The following is a 13,209-nucleotide window of genomic DNA, read 5'->3' on the forward strand; positions in this document are numbered from 1 at the left end:
CACCGGTTGACTCCCCATACACTGACTAACACTATGGCTGGCTCTCTGGATTCCACAATGAAGAACTTAGGCCTAGAAGGCGAACCCTTCGACCCCCTGACCTTCGATGCTCGTCTTGCAGACGAAGAGAATGGCAAGATCGACAACTTCCAAGCTCGGAAGCAAGCTCCTCAGAGTCCCCAAGAGTTGCTAACAGAGCTTGAAAATGAGTTTCTGACCCCGTCAGACAAATTTAGCAATACATGGTTGAATTCTCTCCAAAGGTAAGTATCTTATTTTCATCTGCGGGGCATCTTTTAATGGCTTTGACAGACGATGGGATGTTTCGACAGATTACGCAGACCTTTTCGAACTCGCCCCAACCCAAACACGGACGGTTACCCGTTTCACACGAGAGGGACTAGAAGGACGCGTTACTGGATATCAAGAGGTCACGGTTCCTGCTGCAAGCGCAACAGCTAAGAATTCGACCTCGCTTCTCCGCCGACCTGCTGGCCGTGCCGAGTTTGTCAGAGGTGCCGCGGGTTTCTTTCCGTTCGCCCCCGGTGGCTTGGATGCTATCGAGGCCTTGGCAGCAATGGAGGCCGACGCTCAGCTCACTGAACAATCGAGCAACGGGAAACAATCTGGGCTCGATCGCATCATTGACTTTGGCACCGAGGGAGGTCTTCTGACCACACCCCCTGGCTTCGATAACGGCGTCGATTTTGATGAAGCCAAATCCAAGGATGCCACCGAGGGTGCCCAAGAAGTCGAAACCGCCCTTCTTCACGAGGAAAGCGACCTGAAAGTGGATCAACCCGACGAAACTGCGGATGTCGATACAGGAGCGAAGGACGAGCTTAATGATGATGTCAGCGACGAAGAAGATGAAGAAGAAGACATTGACGCTTTGCTACCGGTTGAGTTCCCAGCATTAGAACCGCGTAGCCAGTTGCTCGCAGGCGTTCACAGGCAAAAGGGCAAAGAATGGGCCCACGTTGTCGACATCAACAAGGATATTCCGAACTTCAACGAATTGGTTCCAGATATGGCCAGAGAGTGGCCATTCGAGCTCGACACTTTCCAGAAGGAGGCTGTTTACCACCTTGAGAATGGCGATTCGGTGTTTGTTGCGGCGCATACCTCGGCAGGCAAGACGGTTGTGGCTGAATATGCAATCGCCTTGGCTGCGAAGCACATGACCAAAGCCATCTATACGTCTCCCATTAAAGCTCTGAGCAACCAGAAATACCGTGATTTCAGAACCGAATTCGACGATGTCGGTATTCTGACAGGTGATGTTCAAATCAACCCAGAAGCCAGCTGTCTCATCATGACCACTGAGATCTTGCGAAGTATGTTGTACCGAGGCGCTGATCTCATCCGGGACGTTGAATTCGTCATTTTCGACGAGGTGCATTATGTGAACGACCTCGAACGAGGAGTGGTATGGGAAGAAGTCATCATTATGCTTCCAGAGCATGTCACATTGATTCTTCTTTCTGCCACTGTGCCCAATACCCGCGAGTTTGCTTCTTGGGTGGGCCGTACAAAGAAGAAGGACATTTATGTGATTTCAACTCATAAGCGACCTGTTCCTCTGGAGCACTACCTCTGGGCTGGGAAGAGCAAGCACAAGATCGTTGACTCCAACAAAAGATTCATTGAGAGCGGCTGGAAGGAAGCCGATGATATTCTGTCCGGCAAAGATAAAGCCAAAGCCAAGAAGGAGGCTGAAGCTCAGGCGCAGTCGGCGCAAGCTAAAGCACCAGCCCCTCAGGGTCGGGGGCGTGGTCAGCCAGCGAATATCAGAGGTGGTCGCGGCGGCCCACAGCGTGGAGGTCCACAACGTGGAGGTCCCCAACGAGGTCGGGGACAGAGCGGCGGACAGTACTCCAACCGAGGAACCGGAAACATTGCTCGCACAGGGCGTGGTGGTGGTCGTACAAGTGCGGCCCAGGACAAGAACACTTGGGTGCATCTTGTTTCCCATCTTCGTCAAGAAGACTTGCTGCCGGCATGTGTTTTCGTTTTCTCTAAGAAGCGATGCGAGGAGAACGCGGATTCACTGTCAAATCAAGATTTCAGCAATGCCAACGAGAAGAGTTTGACACACATGTTCATTGAAAAGTCACTCACCCGATTGAAGCCTGAGGACCGCACGCTACCGCAAGTTCTTCGCCTTCGCGAGTTACTAAGCAGAGGTATTGCTGTACACCATGGCGGTCTTCTGCCTATCATGAAGGAAGTTGTTGAGATTCTCTTCGCTAGGTCTTTGGTCAAGGTTCTGTTTGCCACAGAGACTTTCGCGATGGGTTTGAATCTTCCTACTCGAACTGTCGTATTCTCTGGGTTCCGTAAGCACGACGGCAAAAGCTTCCGTGATCTCCTACCCGGCGAATACACGCAAATGGCGGGACGTGCTGGTCGTAGAGGTCTTGACACGGTGGGGTATGTTATCGTGACAAACAGCGGAAAGGACGAGGCCCCATCTGCAGCCTCGCTGAAACAGATGATTCTCGGAGACCCGACAAAGCTCCGGTCTCAATTCCGACTGACCTACAACATGATACTAAATCTGTTGCGTGTGGAAGCCCTGAAGATTGAGGAAATGATCAAGCGGAGTTTCAGTGAAAACGCAACACAGGCTCTCTTACCGCAACACGAGAAGCAAGTTCAGGTATCTGAGGCTAGTCTTGCAAAGATCAAACGGACACCATGTGATATCTGTGACTTGGATTTGCTGACCTGCCATAACGCCGCTATGGAATATCGAAAGCTCACAGCTGAATTCCACACCGAGTTGCTATCATCGCCTGTAGGCAAACGTCTTTTCACAGCGAAGAGGTTGGTTGTGTACCGCAAGGTGAGTACATATGTTTTATTGTGCTGTTATGTATTGGTGACATGCTGACATGATCGACAGGACGGAATGCGTACTGCTGGTGTTATTACGCGCGACGGGGCTTCCGCGGGGATTGTCGGCGCCGTACCTTGTATTCAGGTATTTGAGATCGGAACCCTGAGTAGCAAACGACACCCCACCGACATCCTTCCATTTTTGCCTATGTTCCGACCCTACTTACAATCACTCCCCAATCGCGTCGATGACATGAGCCTTCGAGTATGCAAGGTCCCACTATCCGATCTCGAGTGCGTGACAAACACCCAGGTTAAGATCACAAAACCTATGTGGTATTTGAACATTAAGAAAGGTAAGAGTATAATTGGTCAAATTTGCACTTATGGTTATCAAAAAAGACTAATTAAGAAGGAACAGAGTCCGTCAAGTGGGCCGAAACGGAGCTGTGTCAGTTCACCAACTCTTGGATCGATACGGCCTGGGACGAAATCGACTGGCAACGCATCAAGGAGATGGAAATCCGCGATATTCTCGATAAACGACAAGCTCAAGCAGAGATTGCCCAGTCATGCCACTGTTTACAATGCCCCGATTTCGTGAAGCACGTGAGTATATCATTTTTGTTCATCTAAACTCTGTACTAATGTCGGATAGTTCGAAATGCAAAACGACGAGTGGCAAGTTAAAGAAAACATCTTGGAGCTGAAGCAACTGATGTCAGACCAAAACCTTCAACTGCTCCCAGATTATGAGCAGCGCATTCACGTTCTGAGGGAGCTCGGCTTTGTTGACGAACAATCTCGTGTACAACTGAAGGGCAAGGTTGCATGCGAGATTCACTCCGCCGACGAGCTGGTACTGACCGAATTGGTGCTCGAGAACGTTTTTGCTGACTACGAACCGGAGGAGATTGTTGCACTCCTCTCTGCATTTGTGTTCCAGGAGAAGACAGACAGCACCCCCACCCTCACTCCTCGTCTGGAGAAGGGCCAGAAGGAGATCATTCGTATCGCCGAGAAAGTGAATGATTTCCAGATTCTGCACCAGGTCATTCAGTCTAGTGAAGATTCCAACGACTTTGCCAGCAAGCCACGCTTTGGTCTCGCCGAAGTTGTTTACGAGTGGGCCAAGGGAATGTCTTTCAACCGCATTACAGACCTCACGGACGTGATGGAGGGTACTATTGTTCGGGTGATCACCCGACTGGACGAGACTTGCCGCGAAGTGAAGAATGCGGCCAAACTGGTCGGCGACCCGTCACTTCACACTAAGATGCAGCAAGCTCAGGAGTTGATCAAGCGCGATGTCATCTTCGCGGCCTCTCTGTACATGTGAAGATGCCCAATCCTTAGGGGGTATATGGTTTAATACCTGGGCCCCTATTGGGTAGTCATGAACCTCTGCCACTGATGGTTCAACACAATGTATGTAAATCAATACGAAGAAATGAGCATGAAACAATCAAATTTCATTAATATCAATATTTACCTCACGTAATATTTTATAAAAATCCAGAAAGTAATACAGAAAGAAAGTAAATACATAACTCAACCCCAAGTGTTACCCAAGCCCATAGTAGCCCATAGCTCATAGTTCTTGGGAAAATCCGTGTGTGCGGCCTCTGATTAGCTGCGGGGCGACCGCCTCCCGAGAAGTCGGGAAAATCGAAAAAAATCCCCCTCCTCTTGAAGAACAACATCTTCTTTCCCCTTCTCTTCAAGATCCATACGATCTATTTAGGACATTCAACGTCCTTTCAATCCTTGACTCTTTCCCCTCGCCCGTCTTCCATCGGTGCCGGTCCGCGTCTCCCCCCGGGGTTCTCAGTTTATTTGGAGATTTTTTGACTTTCTGGTGTTGGGGGATTGTTGCGCGATGGATGTCACAGCCCTTAGAGATCGCATTCAGTCTACTCTAGACGCGAATGCGGATATTCGCCGGCAAGCGGAGCTTGATTTGAAATATGTATGTGCCGGATCGACTGGCGGGGCACCAAATGTCAGGCTCACACGTGGTTGATATATCTAGGCCGAGACGCAACCCGGATTTATCAATGGACTCTTGGATATCTTGCAGGGCGAGCAGAACAATGCTGTCCAGCTCTCTGGTAAGTTTTTGGGTGTTCATATTGGTTCACTAAGGAACTTTTGTCTCTTACTGACCCCGCTCTTTCCTATAGCTGGTGTTTACCTGAAGAACCGTATCACCCGTGGATGGGCCCCCGTCGAAGATAGCCCGCAGCGTACGCCAATTCCTGAAGCGGAGAAGCCCAGTTTCAGGGAGAGACTTATCCCTGCCTTGGCCTCGACGCCTCCCAATGTCCGCAATCAGCTGGTTCCCCTCCTTCAGAAGATCCTCCAAAACGACTTCCCCGAGCAGTGGCCCGGATTCTTGGATCTCACTTTGCAGCTCCTCGGTACCAATGACGCAAGTACGGTCTATGCGGGTCTGCAGTGTCTTTTGGCAGTCTGCCGGGTTTACAGGTTTAAGGCCGGCGAGAAGAGAGAGGAGTTCGATAAGATCGTGGAGCTTTCATTCCCCCAGCTGCTCAGCATCGGATCAAAGCTTGTGGATGAGGAAAGTCTGGAGGCTGCGGAGATGCTCCGTATTGTGGTGAAGGCTTTCAAGCACGCAATTTACGTAGGTTACCCTGATTCTAGTCTGCGCGTGGCTAAGCTGTTTATACTGACTTATTGCGGATTTAGTTCGAACTTTCTCCGTGCCTACAAACCCACCAGGCGACTGTGGACTGGTGTACATTGTTCTTGCGCATTATCTCGAAGACACCCCCTGCGAGCTCAATGGCTGATTCGAAGGAGGAGAGGGAGATGAACCACTGGTGGAAGTGCAAGAAGTGGTCATACGCCAACCTGAACCGCCTGTTCATCAGATATGGCAACCCAACCACGATCACGAAATCATCTACCCCCGACTACACACCGTATGCGAAGACCTTTATTAGCACTTTCGCTCCCGAAATTCTCAAGGGATACCTGACGGAGATTGACAAGTGGGTGTCCAAAACTCAATGGCTCAGCAACTCCGCACTCTCATATACTTTGGTCTTCATGGAGGAGTGTGTCAAGCCAAAGGCCATGTGGGACCACTTGAAGCCGCACATGGACAACTTGATCGCCCACTTTGTTTTCCCTATCTTGTGCCAGTCTGACGAGGACATTGAGCTTTTCGAGGATGACCCATCTGAGTATCTCCACCGCAAGTTGAACTTCTACGAGGAAGTGTCTGCTCCTGATGTTGCCGCCACAAACTTCCTGGTTTCCCTCACCAAGAACCGCAAGAAGCAGACCTTCTCGATTCTTACATTCGTGAACAGCGTTGTTAGCAAGTACGAGTCTGAGCCGGAAGAGCAGAAGCAGCCCAGAGAGAAGGAGGGTGCTTTGCGAATGATTGGATCGCTTGCTTCCGTCATCCTGGGCAAGAAGAGCCCGATTGCTGACCAGGTCGAATACTTCTTCGTCCGTCATGTCTTCCCCGAATTCCGCAGCCCCCACGGCTTCCTCCGTGCTCGTGCTTGTGATACCCTGGAGAAGTTCGAGCAACTCGACTTCAAGGACCCCAACAACCTCATGGTTATCTACCGAAACATCCTCGAGTCCATGACCGATTCCGAACTTCCTGTACGAGTTGAGGCCGCCCTTGCTCTGCAGCCCCTTATCCGTCACGATGTCATCCGTACATCGATGCAGCAGAACATCCCCCAGATTATGCAGCAGCTTCTCAAGCTGGCCAATGAGGTCGATGTGGATGCTCTGGCTAACGTTATGGAAGACTTTGTTGAGGTCTTCTCTGCTGAGCTTACTCCCTTCGCTGTGGCGCTGAGCGAGCAGCTCCGTGATACTTACATGCGTATTGTTGGTGAGCTCCTAGAGCGCAACGCCGCCAAGGGTGGTGATGAAGATGGCTACGGTGATTTCTTGGACGACAAGAGCATCACCGCCCTGGGCGTGTTGCAGACCATCGGCACTCTCATCCTCACACTTGAGAGCACCCCTGATGTGCTTCTGCACCTTGAGACCATCTTGATGCCCGTCATCAGCATCACCCTGGAGAACAAGCTCTATGGTAAGTTTTTTAATCTCTTAAGTGCATGTCCAGCTCTAATTGGTTATTTTAGATCTCTACAACGAAATTTTCGAGATCATTGACAGCTGCACATTCGCATCCAAGACCATTTCCCCGTCCATGTGGCAAGCTTTCGAGCTGATTCACAAGACCTTCAAGGCTGGTGCTGAGCTGTATCTCGAAGGTAAGTAGTTCACATCAGTTCACCCGGTTTGAATTTCTATTGACTTTTCTGCGTGCAGACATGCTCCCCGCCCTTGACAACTATGTCGCTTATGGCTCCGATATGCTGGTTCAGAACCCAGCCTACCTGGACGCTATGGTCGGTATGGTGCAGGATATCTTCTCTGACGAGAAGGTTGGTGGCGTTGACCGCATCTGCGGGTGCAAGCTTGCCGAGACCCTGATGCTCAACCTTCGGGGTCACATTGACCAGTATATCCCCATGTTCATTGAGATGGCTATGCGGGTTATCGACGCCGGCGAGGCACGCACCAAGTCGTACCGTATCCACTTGATGGAGATGGTCATCAACGCTATCTACTACAACTCAGCTCTCAGTCTTCAGGTTATGGAGGCCAAGGGCTGGACCAACAAGTTCTTCAGCACTTGGTTCGCTAACATCGACAACTTCAGACGCGTGCACGACAAGAAGCTGTCAATTGCCGCAATCAGCTCGCTGCTTACTCTGAAGGCTACCGATGTACCAGTCAGTGTCCAGCAGGGATGGCCCAGACTTTTGCAGGGTGTGACCAGACTCTTCCAGACCCTGCCTGCTGCTCTCAAGCGTACGTTTCCCCCAATCTCCCGTCGTGTTCCCCCAAGGCTAAGAATTTATTCAGAACGTGAGGATGCTACCAAGGAGTCCGACTTCACCCTCGATGACGAGGATGATGAGGACGACGAGGACAATGACTGGGATGGAGATGTTGAGTGGGACGAAAACGAGGTTGAAGCAGCTCTTGAGGAGGACGACGTCCCCGACGAGAGTGCCGCTTACCTCGACTTCCTCAACCAGGAAGCTCAAAAGTTCGGCTCCTACGCCGATGACGACGATGATGATATGGACGAGGAAAGCCTCCTGGAGACCCCTCTGGACAAGGTTGAGCCATATGGCATGTTCAAGCATGTCCTGCTGAGTAAGTGATCTCCATGTAGTATCCGGGATCCTTTATGTATCACCCGCTAACCTCGATTACAGGCCTCCAGCAAGAACAGCCCCAGCTCTACGAGAGTCTGACCAAGGTTCTCGGCCCCGAAGAGCAGCAGGTCATTCAAGGCGTCTTCCACGAAGCTGACGCCAAGGCCATGGTCGCCGCTGCCAATGCAGAAGCCGCTGCCGCTGCCGGCATGCAGGCCAACGGCAACTAAGAGACTATAACCGAGATGGATTGAGAAAAACAAAAAAAGCTTCGAATTTCCAATGCCTCGGCCGTCTAGTCTCTATTTCTTTCCCCGTTTCCACATTTTCCTCACGAGACCATATGCCCATTTCATGTCTTTCCCGCTTCTTTAGATCATGTCCCATCTGCTCTGTACCTCCGTGTTTCTTTCGTCATGTCTTTTTCCTGCCATGCTCTCGCTGATGTACTCTTAAAAGTCCTACCCGTGGACATTCCGCTCGAGGGTATTCCCCCTCCTCCCTCCTTCTAATCCTCTTCGATGCACAGATTCCCCTGAAGACACCCTTGTTTCCACATGATATAGTACATCAGCCATGCTACGGATGTTGGATTTCAGTTCTGGAACCTGTAGTACCGTAGATACCAGCCACATAGGTGGACTCGGGACTGAATCCACATTGTTACGAAACATATCAAGATTACTCATGTAGATATACAAGTCCTGGAGGATGGCCAACAAGGCACCAAAAACACAAAGAGTACGAGCGACTATGTATGCCACCGGCTCATAATTCTCCTATTAAATACCACCTCGTCGCCTCTTTCATCGCCGCCTTCTTGAATGAAGCATACACTTATTCGTAATTAATTTCAATTTGCATACTAATTCCAACTTCTCTTTTATTTTCTACAAGAATAGTCGGCCTGGTTGACAGCCTTGAGATGTCTTTTTAGCTGGTCTTTTTGAATGTCTTTTTAAATGGCTTTTTAGGTATATGTCAAACGCGAGGAATGACGTCATATAATTCAGAGGTAATTATCAGATCCGGACGTCGATGCGGCCCCCTTTTAAAGTCAACCTGAAGATATGCATATATTTATGTTAGAAAGGCAGGCAAGCTCTAGAGTCATTCATCGCCCAAAAGCATTTTAATGTCCATTCTTGCTGTCGTAGTCTTTCAATCCATTTTCCATTTCAATACTACATCACCGGGCAGGTAGAACGACAATGCAATGCATGGCAGCGGAAAATTGAACATATCGAAGGTTAGCTGACCAAGAGATAAGAATGATGCTAGTTAAAATATGTAATAGTTAGAAAGGATAGAAGTTGAGGAAATAGTCCAGTGCCGATGCGTTTTATATCAAGGATCTATGACTGTACAGCTTCGTAGTACAACTAAGTAATGATTCTTGCGCAGGCCAGCCCCAAGTCACATATTATATCGCTATTGATGTTCTTACTGTAGTCAAGAACTTGCAATGTCCTATGGTAGTTGTACGTAGGTAAAATAAAGACACGCCTGGTTCCAAGTGCCACTCCACAACGTCATCATGATGAACCCCAATGACCGGTTTAGCTGGTCACGTCAGTTGATTTCCAGGATAGAATAAAAGGAGCACTATTCTTTCTTGAATTCTACTGTTTAAACACAAATACTCTACTTTGTACATCATCCATTACCACAGCTACTTCAAGGTCAGTACCAGAGTTGGGATCATCGTCTCATACTTCGTTTCTCCTATTCAATTAAGAAACTCACACGTATCCCTCTCTTTAGCACATCAAATCCAACTCAACAACATCCATAATAATGTCTGCCCCCTTATCTGGTCGTCAATCCCCCTCTCCGGAGCGCCAAACTGGCGCCCAGCAGCAGGATACTCCCGGATCCGGCAGGACCAACGTTGGCAAACACCCGGCACCCAATTTCTCACAGCAATCATCGGAAGACTACAAGAACAATGTCCTCACGAGCAACCCCGAACACCCGCTTGAGAAAATTCAGGCGGAGAAGTTTGCTAAAGGAGCACAACATTGAGATGGGATATGTCTTGCATGTACTTGTAAGGAGTTTGTCGATGAATTTTGGATAATGATTACATGACGAATAAGCTCGAATAACTGTCTACAGTTGAGTTATATACTTGATACAACAAAATATTACGTTTCTGGAGTGAAATCAATCTTTTATGTCCATTTGCTTTGCTTATTGGGAGACCCGTAGTTATCCCGTAGTTGTCAAAAGGCTCGCTTGTAGCAAGAGCCAAAAAATCAGGTTATCACACAGGCAGGAAAGAAAATAAACTATGGACATGGCATGACATCATAAAAGGGGAAAGGACAAAGCAGTAGACACAGAACAAACACGCCCAGCGCAAATATTCATCTCCGCATTAAGTTAAGACCTCATTCCCAGGATCGCTTAAGACTTCTCAACGGGCGCGGCAGCAGCCTCCGTCTGAGCAGGAACAGCAACGGGCGCAGCAGGGGCAGTAATGCCAGGAGCAGCAGTAGCAGCAGCAGCAGAGGCAGGGACAGGGGCAGCAGCCTCAGCCTCACCAGTCTTACCCTGCTTCAGGTCCGCCAGGCGACGAGCCTCAGCGTGAATATCGCGCACCTGCTTATCGGTCTGCACATAAAAGTCACGCAGCTTCTGGCCGGAGGGGTGCTCCAGAGCCTTCTCGAAGTACGAGCTCAGGCCGCGCCAGCCAGTAGCCGCCTTGGTGGAGATCTTGTAGCTATCATCGATACCCCTAGCGCGCTCGGTGGCATTGTACTTCTTATCGAAGTTTGTGAGGGCCGAGGTGAAGCGGCTCGAGACTCCGTGCTTCTGGTCCAAGGCGATCGCCTTCTCGATCGCATTGTCGCTCACAACGTACCCGTGTGCCAGGTACTCTGCGACGATGCGGGATCGGGGCTTGTCTTCTTGTGCGATGTGGTGCTCTTCATCCTTGGTCTCGCTGCCGGCGCCGGTGGCTTGGGCTCCGGCTAGGTCTTCGATGTTGTGGGCTGCTTCGACGTGCACGGCAGAAGTGCCGAGTTGGGTCTGGTCGAGGAGAAGGGCGGTCTTGGCAGCGCTGTTTTTAGGAATTGGGTTAGTTTTGGGGGTTTCATGTAGATTGCGGGCCGATTGCGGGAAGTGAGGTTGAAATTGGGTGCGGGGTAGCTTACGCTTCCTTTTCAAAGGTCACAGTGGCGGACTTTTGAGCGTCGGCTTCCCCAGAGACCGGGGTGATGGAGAGGGTAACAATCTTTCCACTGTTCAAGTTAGCATTTTGTCAAATAAAGCAATAATTGCAACAATTTACCAGAAGCTGAAGAAGTCGCGAACCTCCTTCTCGGAGGTTGTTGACGAGATGCCAGAAACGTGAACGGTAGAGTGAGACATTTTGGTTTTAGGTAGAGGGAGAAAAGAAGAATCTTGCGAAAGAAATCTAAGCGTCACACCATTTCCCAGGTGGGATGCGACTATTTATCTAGTCTACTGCGCCACAGGTGACGTGGTGACGTATGGAGGGGCTGTTGCACCGCCTCACATAGCTAATTTCTTTTTGGTTTCTTGTTTTGTTGAGCTTTTTGTTTAATTGGACTACATTATTTTCAATGGAGCTGCCTGGAAAATACATTTCACATGTCAAAAATAGCATTTCATTGAATGTGTTTGCCTGCAAACCTCCCGATATGAAAATGTTGTGCACTGCCTCCACGGTGGCAATGCGAAAGAATGATATGGGTTGGAATAGAAGTTCAATCAGGCATCACTAATTCTTTCCGACGGTGTAACAGAAGCTTCAGTTGCCGAATCCTCCTTTTGTCTCTTTAAAGTCTGCTCCAGATCCCGCACGCGCCTCCTGAGCTGTTCGTTCTCCCGCTTCATGTATTCCACCTCCAACCTATGATGTGTAGCCTCCTCAAACCGCGACAGCGAGCTCCCGGGTGAATGGCCTTGTTGGGTCTGTGATACTGAGTTCCGGTGTGGGTATACACTGCTGTTATTGTGGGAGAATGAGGAAAGTGACCCGATGGAAGGTCGGCGAGATGTGAGGGATGGCTCTCGACTGCGAGCCGTTCGAGAATGGTCTGTCGGGCGATATGGGATCTCTCGAGATGGAGCAATTCCAGTGACACTTGCAGACTGCTGGCCCTGGTTTGCTGAAGCATGTGAACTAAGGCTCGAACTGGACCGGTTCCGTCGCGCAGAGTGAGATGGGGTTGAGCTGCTGAGGGTGGGCGATGCCCGTGCGCCATCTGCCTCGTTAAATGTCGAGGTGGAGGATGCTGTCGATGCCACAGATGCTGTCTGCTGGCGGAGAATAGATAGCTCTCGAGTCAATCGATTCACCTGCGGGGAGTTTTGATACGTTAGCGGTTGAGGGATAAGTGTACTTTGGGGCTCTGAAATTCCACATACCATCGCTTCTTGCTCTTTCTCGAGCACTAGATGGAGATCCGAAGTCGTCAGCGGCTGAGGATGACGCAATGGCCCTTGTTTCGTTAGTCGGGGAGCTCATCAAAGTGACGCCTGCCACTGTGGACTTACCCTGAGCGGTTCTTGTAATCCCATTATCGCCCGTTCCGAGTGGTGGACTCCCTGGGGGCGGGAGTGCTGCAGAGATATGAGGACCATGCGCTGGTTGTCGGGGTGTTAGAGATTGCGATGCCATAGCGGGTGCCGATGTTGTTGCACGAGGTCGTCCCATAGTAGAGGTCGAAATAGCGCTCAAGTCAGGAGCCATGGCCGTCAGGAATGTTCTGATGATATTGTTTAATGTTAAGTTTGCAGTTCCGCGCCTGCAGTCGGCATGAGAGTCGAGACGACCGAACTATAAGTGTTTCAGCCTTGGGATAAATAATCAGTAACAGTCAAATTTCCGGAATTATGAATCAAAACACCCCTTGATGCAATTCCAGGGAGATTCTTGAAACATACCAGTTATGGAGGGGTCAGAGGCCTACTCCTTTCGGGAAAGGAATTGAGAAAAGGCAGGAAGAGAATGACCTGAGAAAGTTGGGCTTCTCTCTTGCCGTGAGATGTTTTATCCTTTGTTGCTTTGATTGGGCCGTGCACGTAATCTGCATCTTAGGTAGTTAAGTTACTGGATGTACATGTGTACATGTACATCGTAGCTCTGGAGATAAAACAGTAGCATTCC

At 49.8% G+C, this 13,209-nt stretch overlaps 5 protein-coding genes across 5 annotated transcripts; 3 read left to right on the forward strand and 2 right to left on the reverse strand.

Moving 5' to 3' along the window:
• Positions 1–33: 33 nt before the first annotated feature.
• Positions 34–4,180, forward strand: PEX2_094660 (SKI complex RNA helicase subunit SKI2; the record flags this gene model as incomplete). Its single annotated transcript, XM_016746736.1, has 5 exons — positions 34–263; positions 313–2,848; positions 2,909–3,197; positions 3,263–3,450; positions 3,500–4,180. 5 exons carry the CDS (start codon positions 34–36, stop codon positions 4,178–4,180), a joined length of 3,924 nt encoding a protein of 1,307 aa, XP_016594012.1.
• Positions 4,181–4,720: 540 nt separating this feature from the next.
• Positions 4,721–8,299, forward strand: PEX2_094670 (putative nonsense-mediated mRNA decay protein (Nmd5); the record flags this gene model as incomplete). Its single annotated transcript, XM_016746737.1, has 8 exons — positions 4,721–4,810; positions 4,874–4,952; positions 5,025–5,485; positions 5,551–6,928; positions 6,981–7,112; positions 7,171–7,716; positions 7,771–8,067; positions 8,130–8,299. 8 exons carry the CDS (start codon positions 4,721–4,723, stop codon positions 8,297–8,299), a joined length of 3,153 nt encoding a protein of 1,050 aa, XP_016594013.1.
• Positions 8,300–9,866: 1,567 nt separating this feature from the next.
• On the forward strand, positions 9,867–10,094 carry PEX2_094680 (uncharacterized protein; the record flags this gene model as incomplete). The annotated part of the gene is made up of 1 exon (XM_016746738.1): positions 9,867–10,094. One exon carries the CDS (start codon positions 9,867–9,869, stop codon positions 10,092–10,094), a length of 228 nt encoding a protein of 75 aa, XP_016594014.1.
• Positions 10,095–10,478: 384 nt separating this feature from the next.
• On the reverse strand, positions 10,479–11,444 carry vip1 (putative actin cytoskeleton protein (VIP1); the record flags this gene model as incomplete). Its single annotated transcript, XM_016746739.1, has 3 exons — positions 10,479–11,133; positions 11,228–11,314; positions 11,365–11,444. The coding sequence occupies 3 exons, from the start codon at positions 11,442–11,444 to the stop codon at positions 10,479–10,481; spliced, it is 822 nt and encodes a 273-aa protein (XP_016594015.1).
• Positions 11,445–11,807: 363 nt separating this feature from the next.
• On the reverse strand, positions 11,808–12,792 carry PEX2_094700 (uncharacterized protein; the record flags this gene model as incomplete). The annotated part of the gene is made up of 3 exons (XM_016746740.1): positions 11,808–12,398; positions 12,468–12,541; positions 12,597–12,792. 3 exons carry the CDS (start codon positions 12,790–12,792, stop codon positions 11,808–11,810), a joined length of 861 nt encoding a protein of 286 aa, XP_016594016.1.
• Positions 12,793–13,209: the final 417 nt, after the last annotated feature.

Source organism: Penicillium expansum (genome assembly GCF_000769745.1).
Source record: "Penicillium expansum strain MD-8 chromosome Unknown contig333, whole genome shotgun sequence".
In the NCBI taxonomy this organism is placed as follows: Eukaryota; Fungi; Ascomycota; class Eurotiomycetes; order Eurotiales; family Aspergillaceae; genus Penicillium; species Penicillium expansum.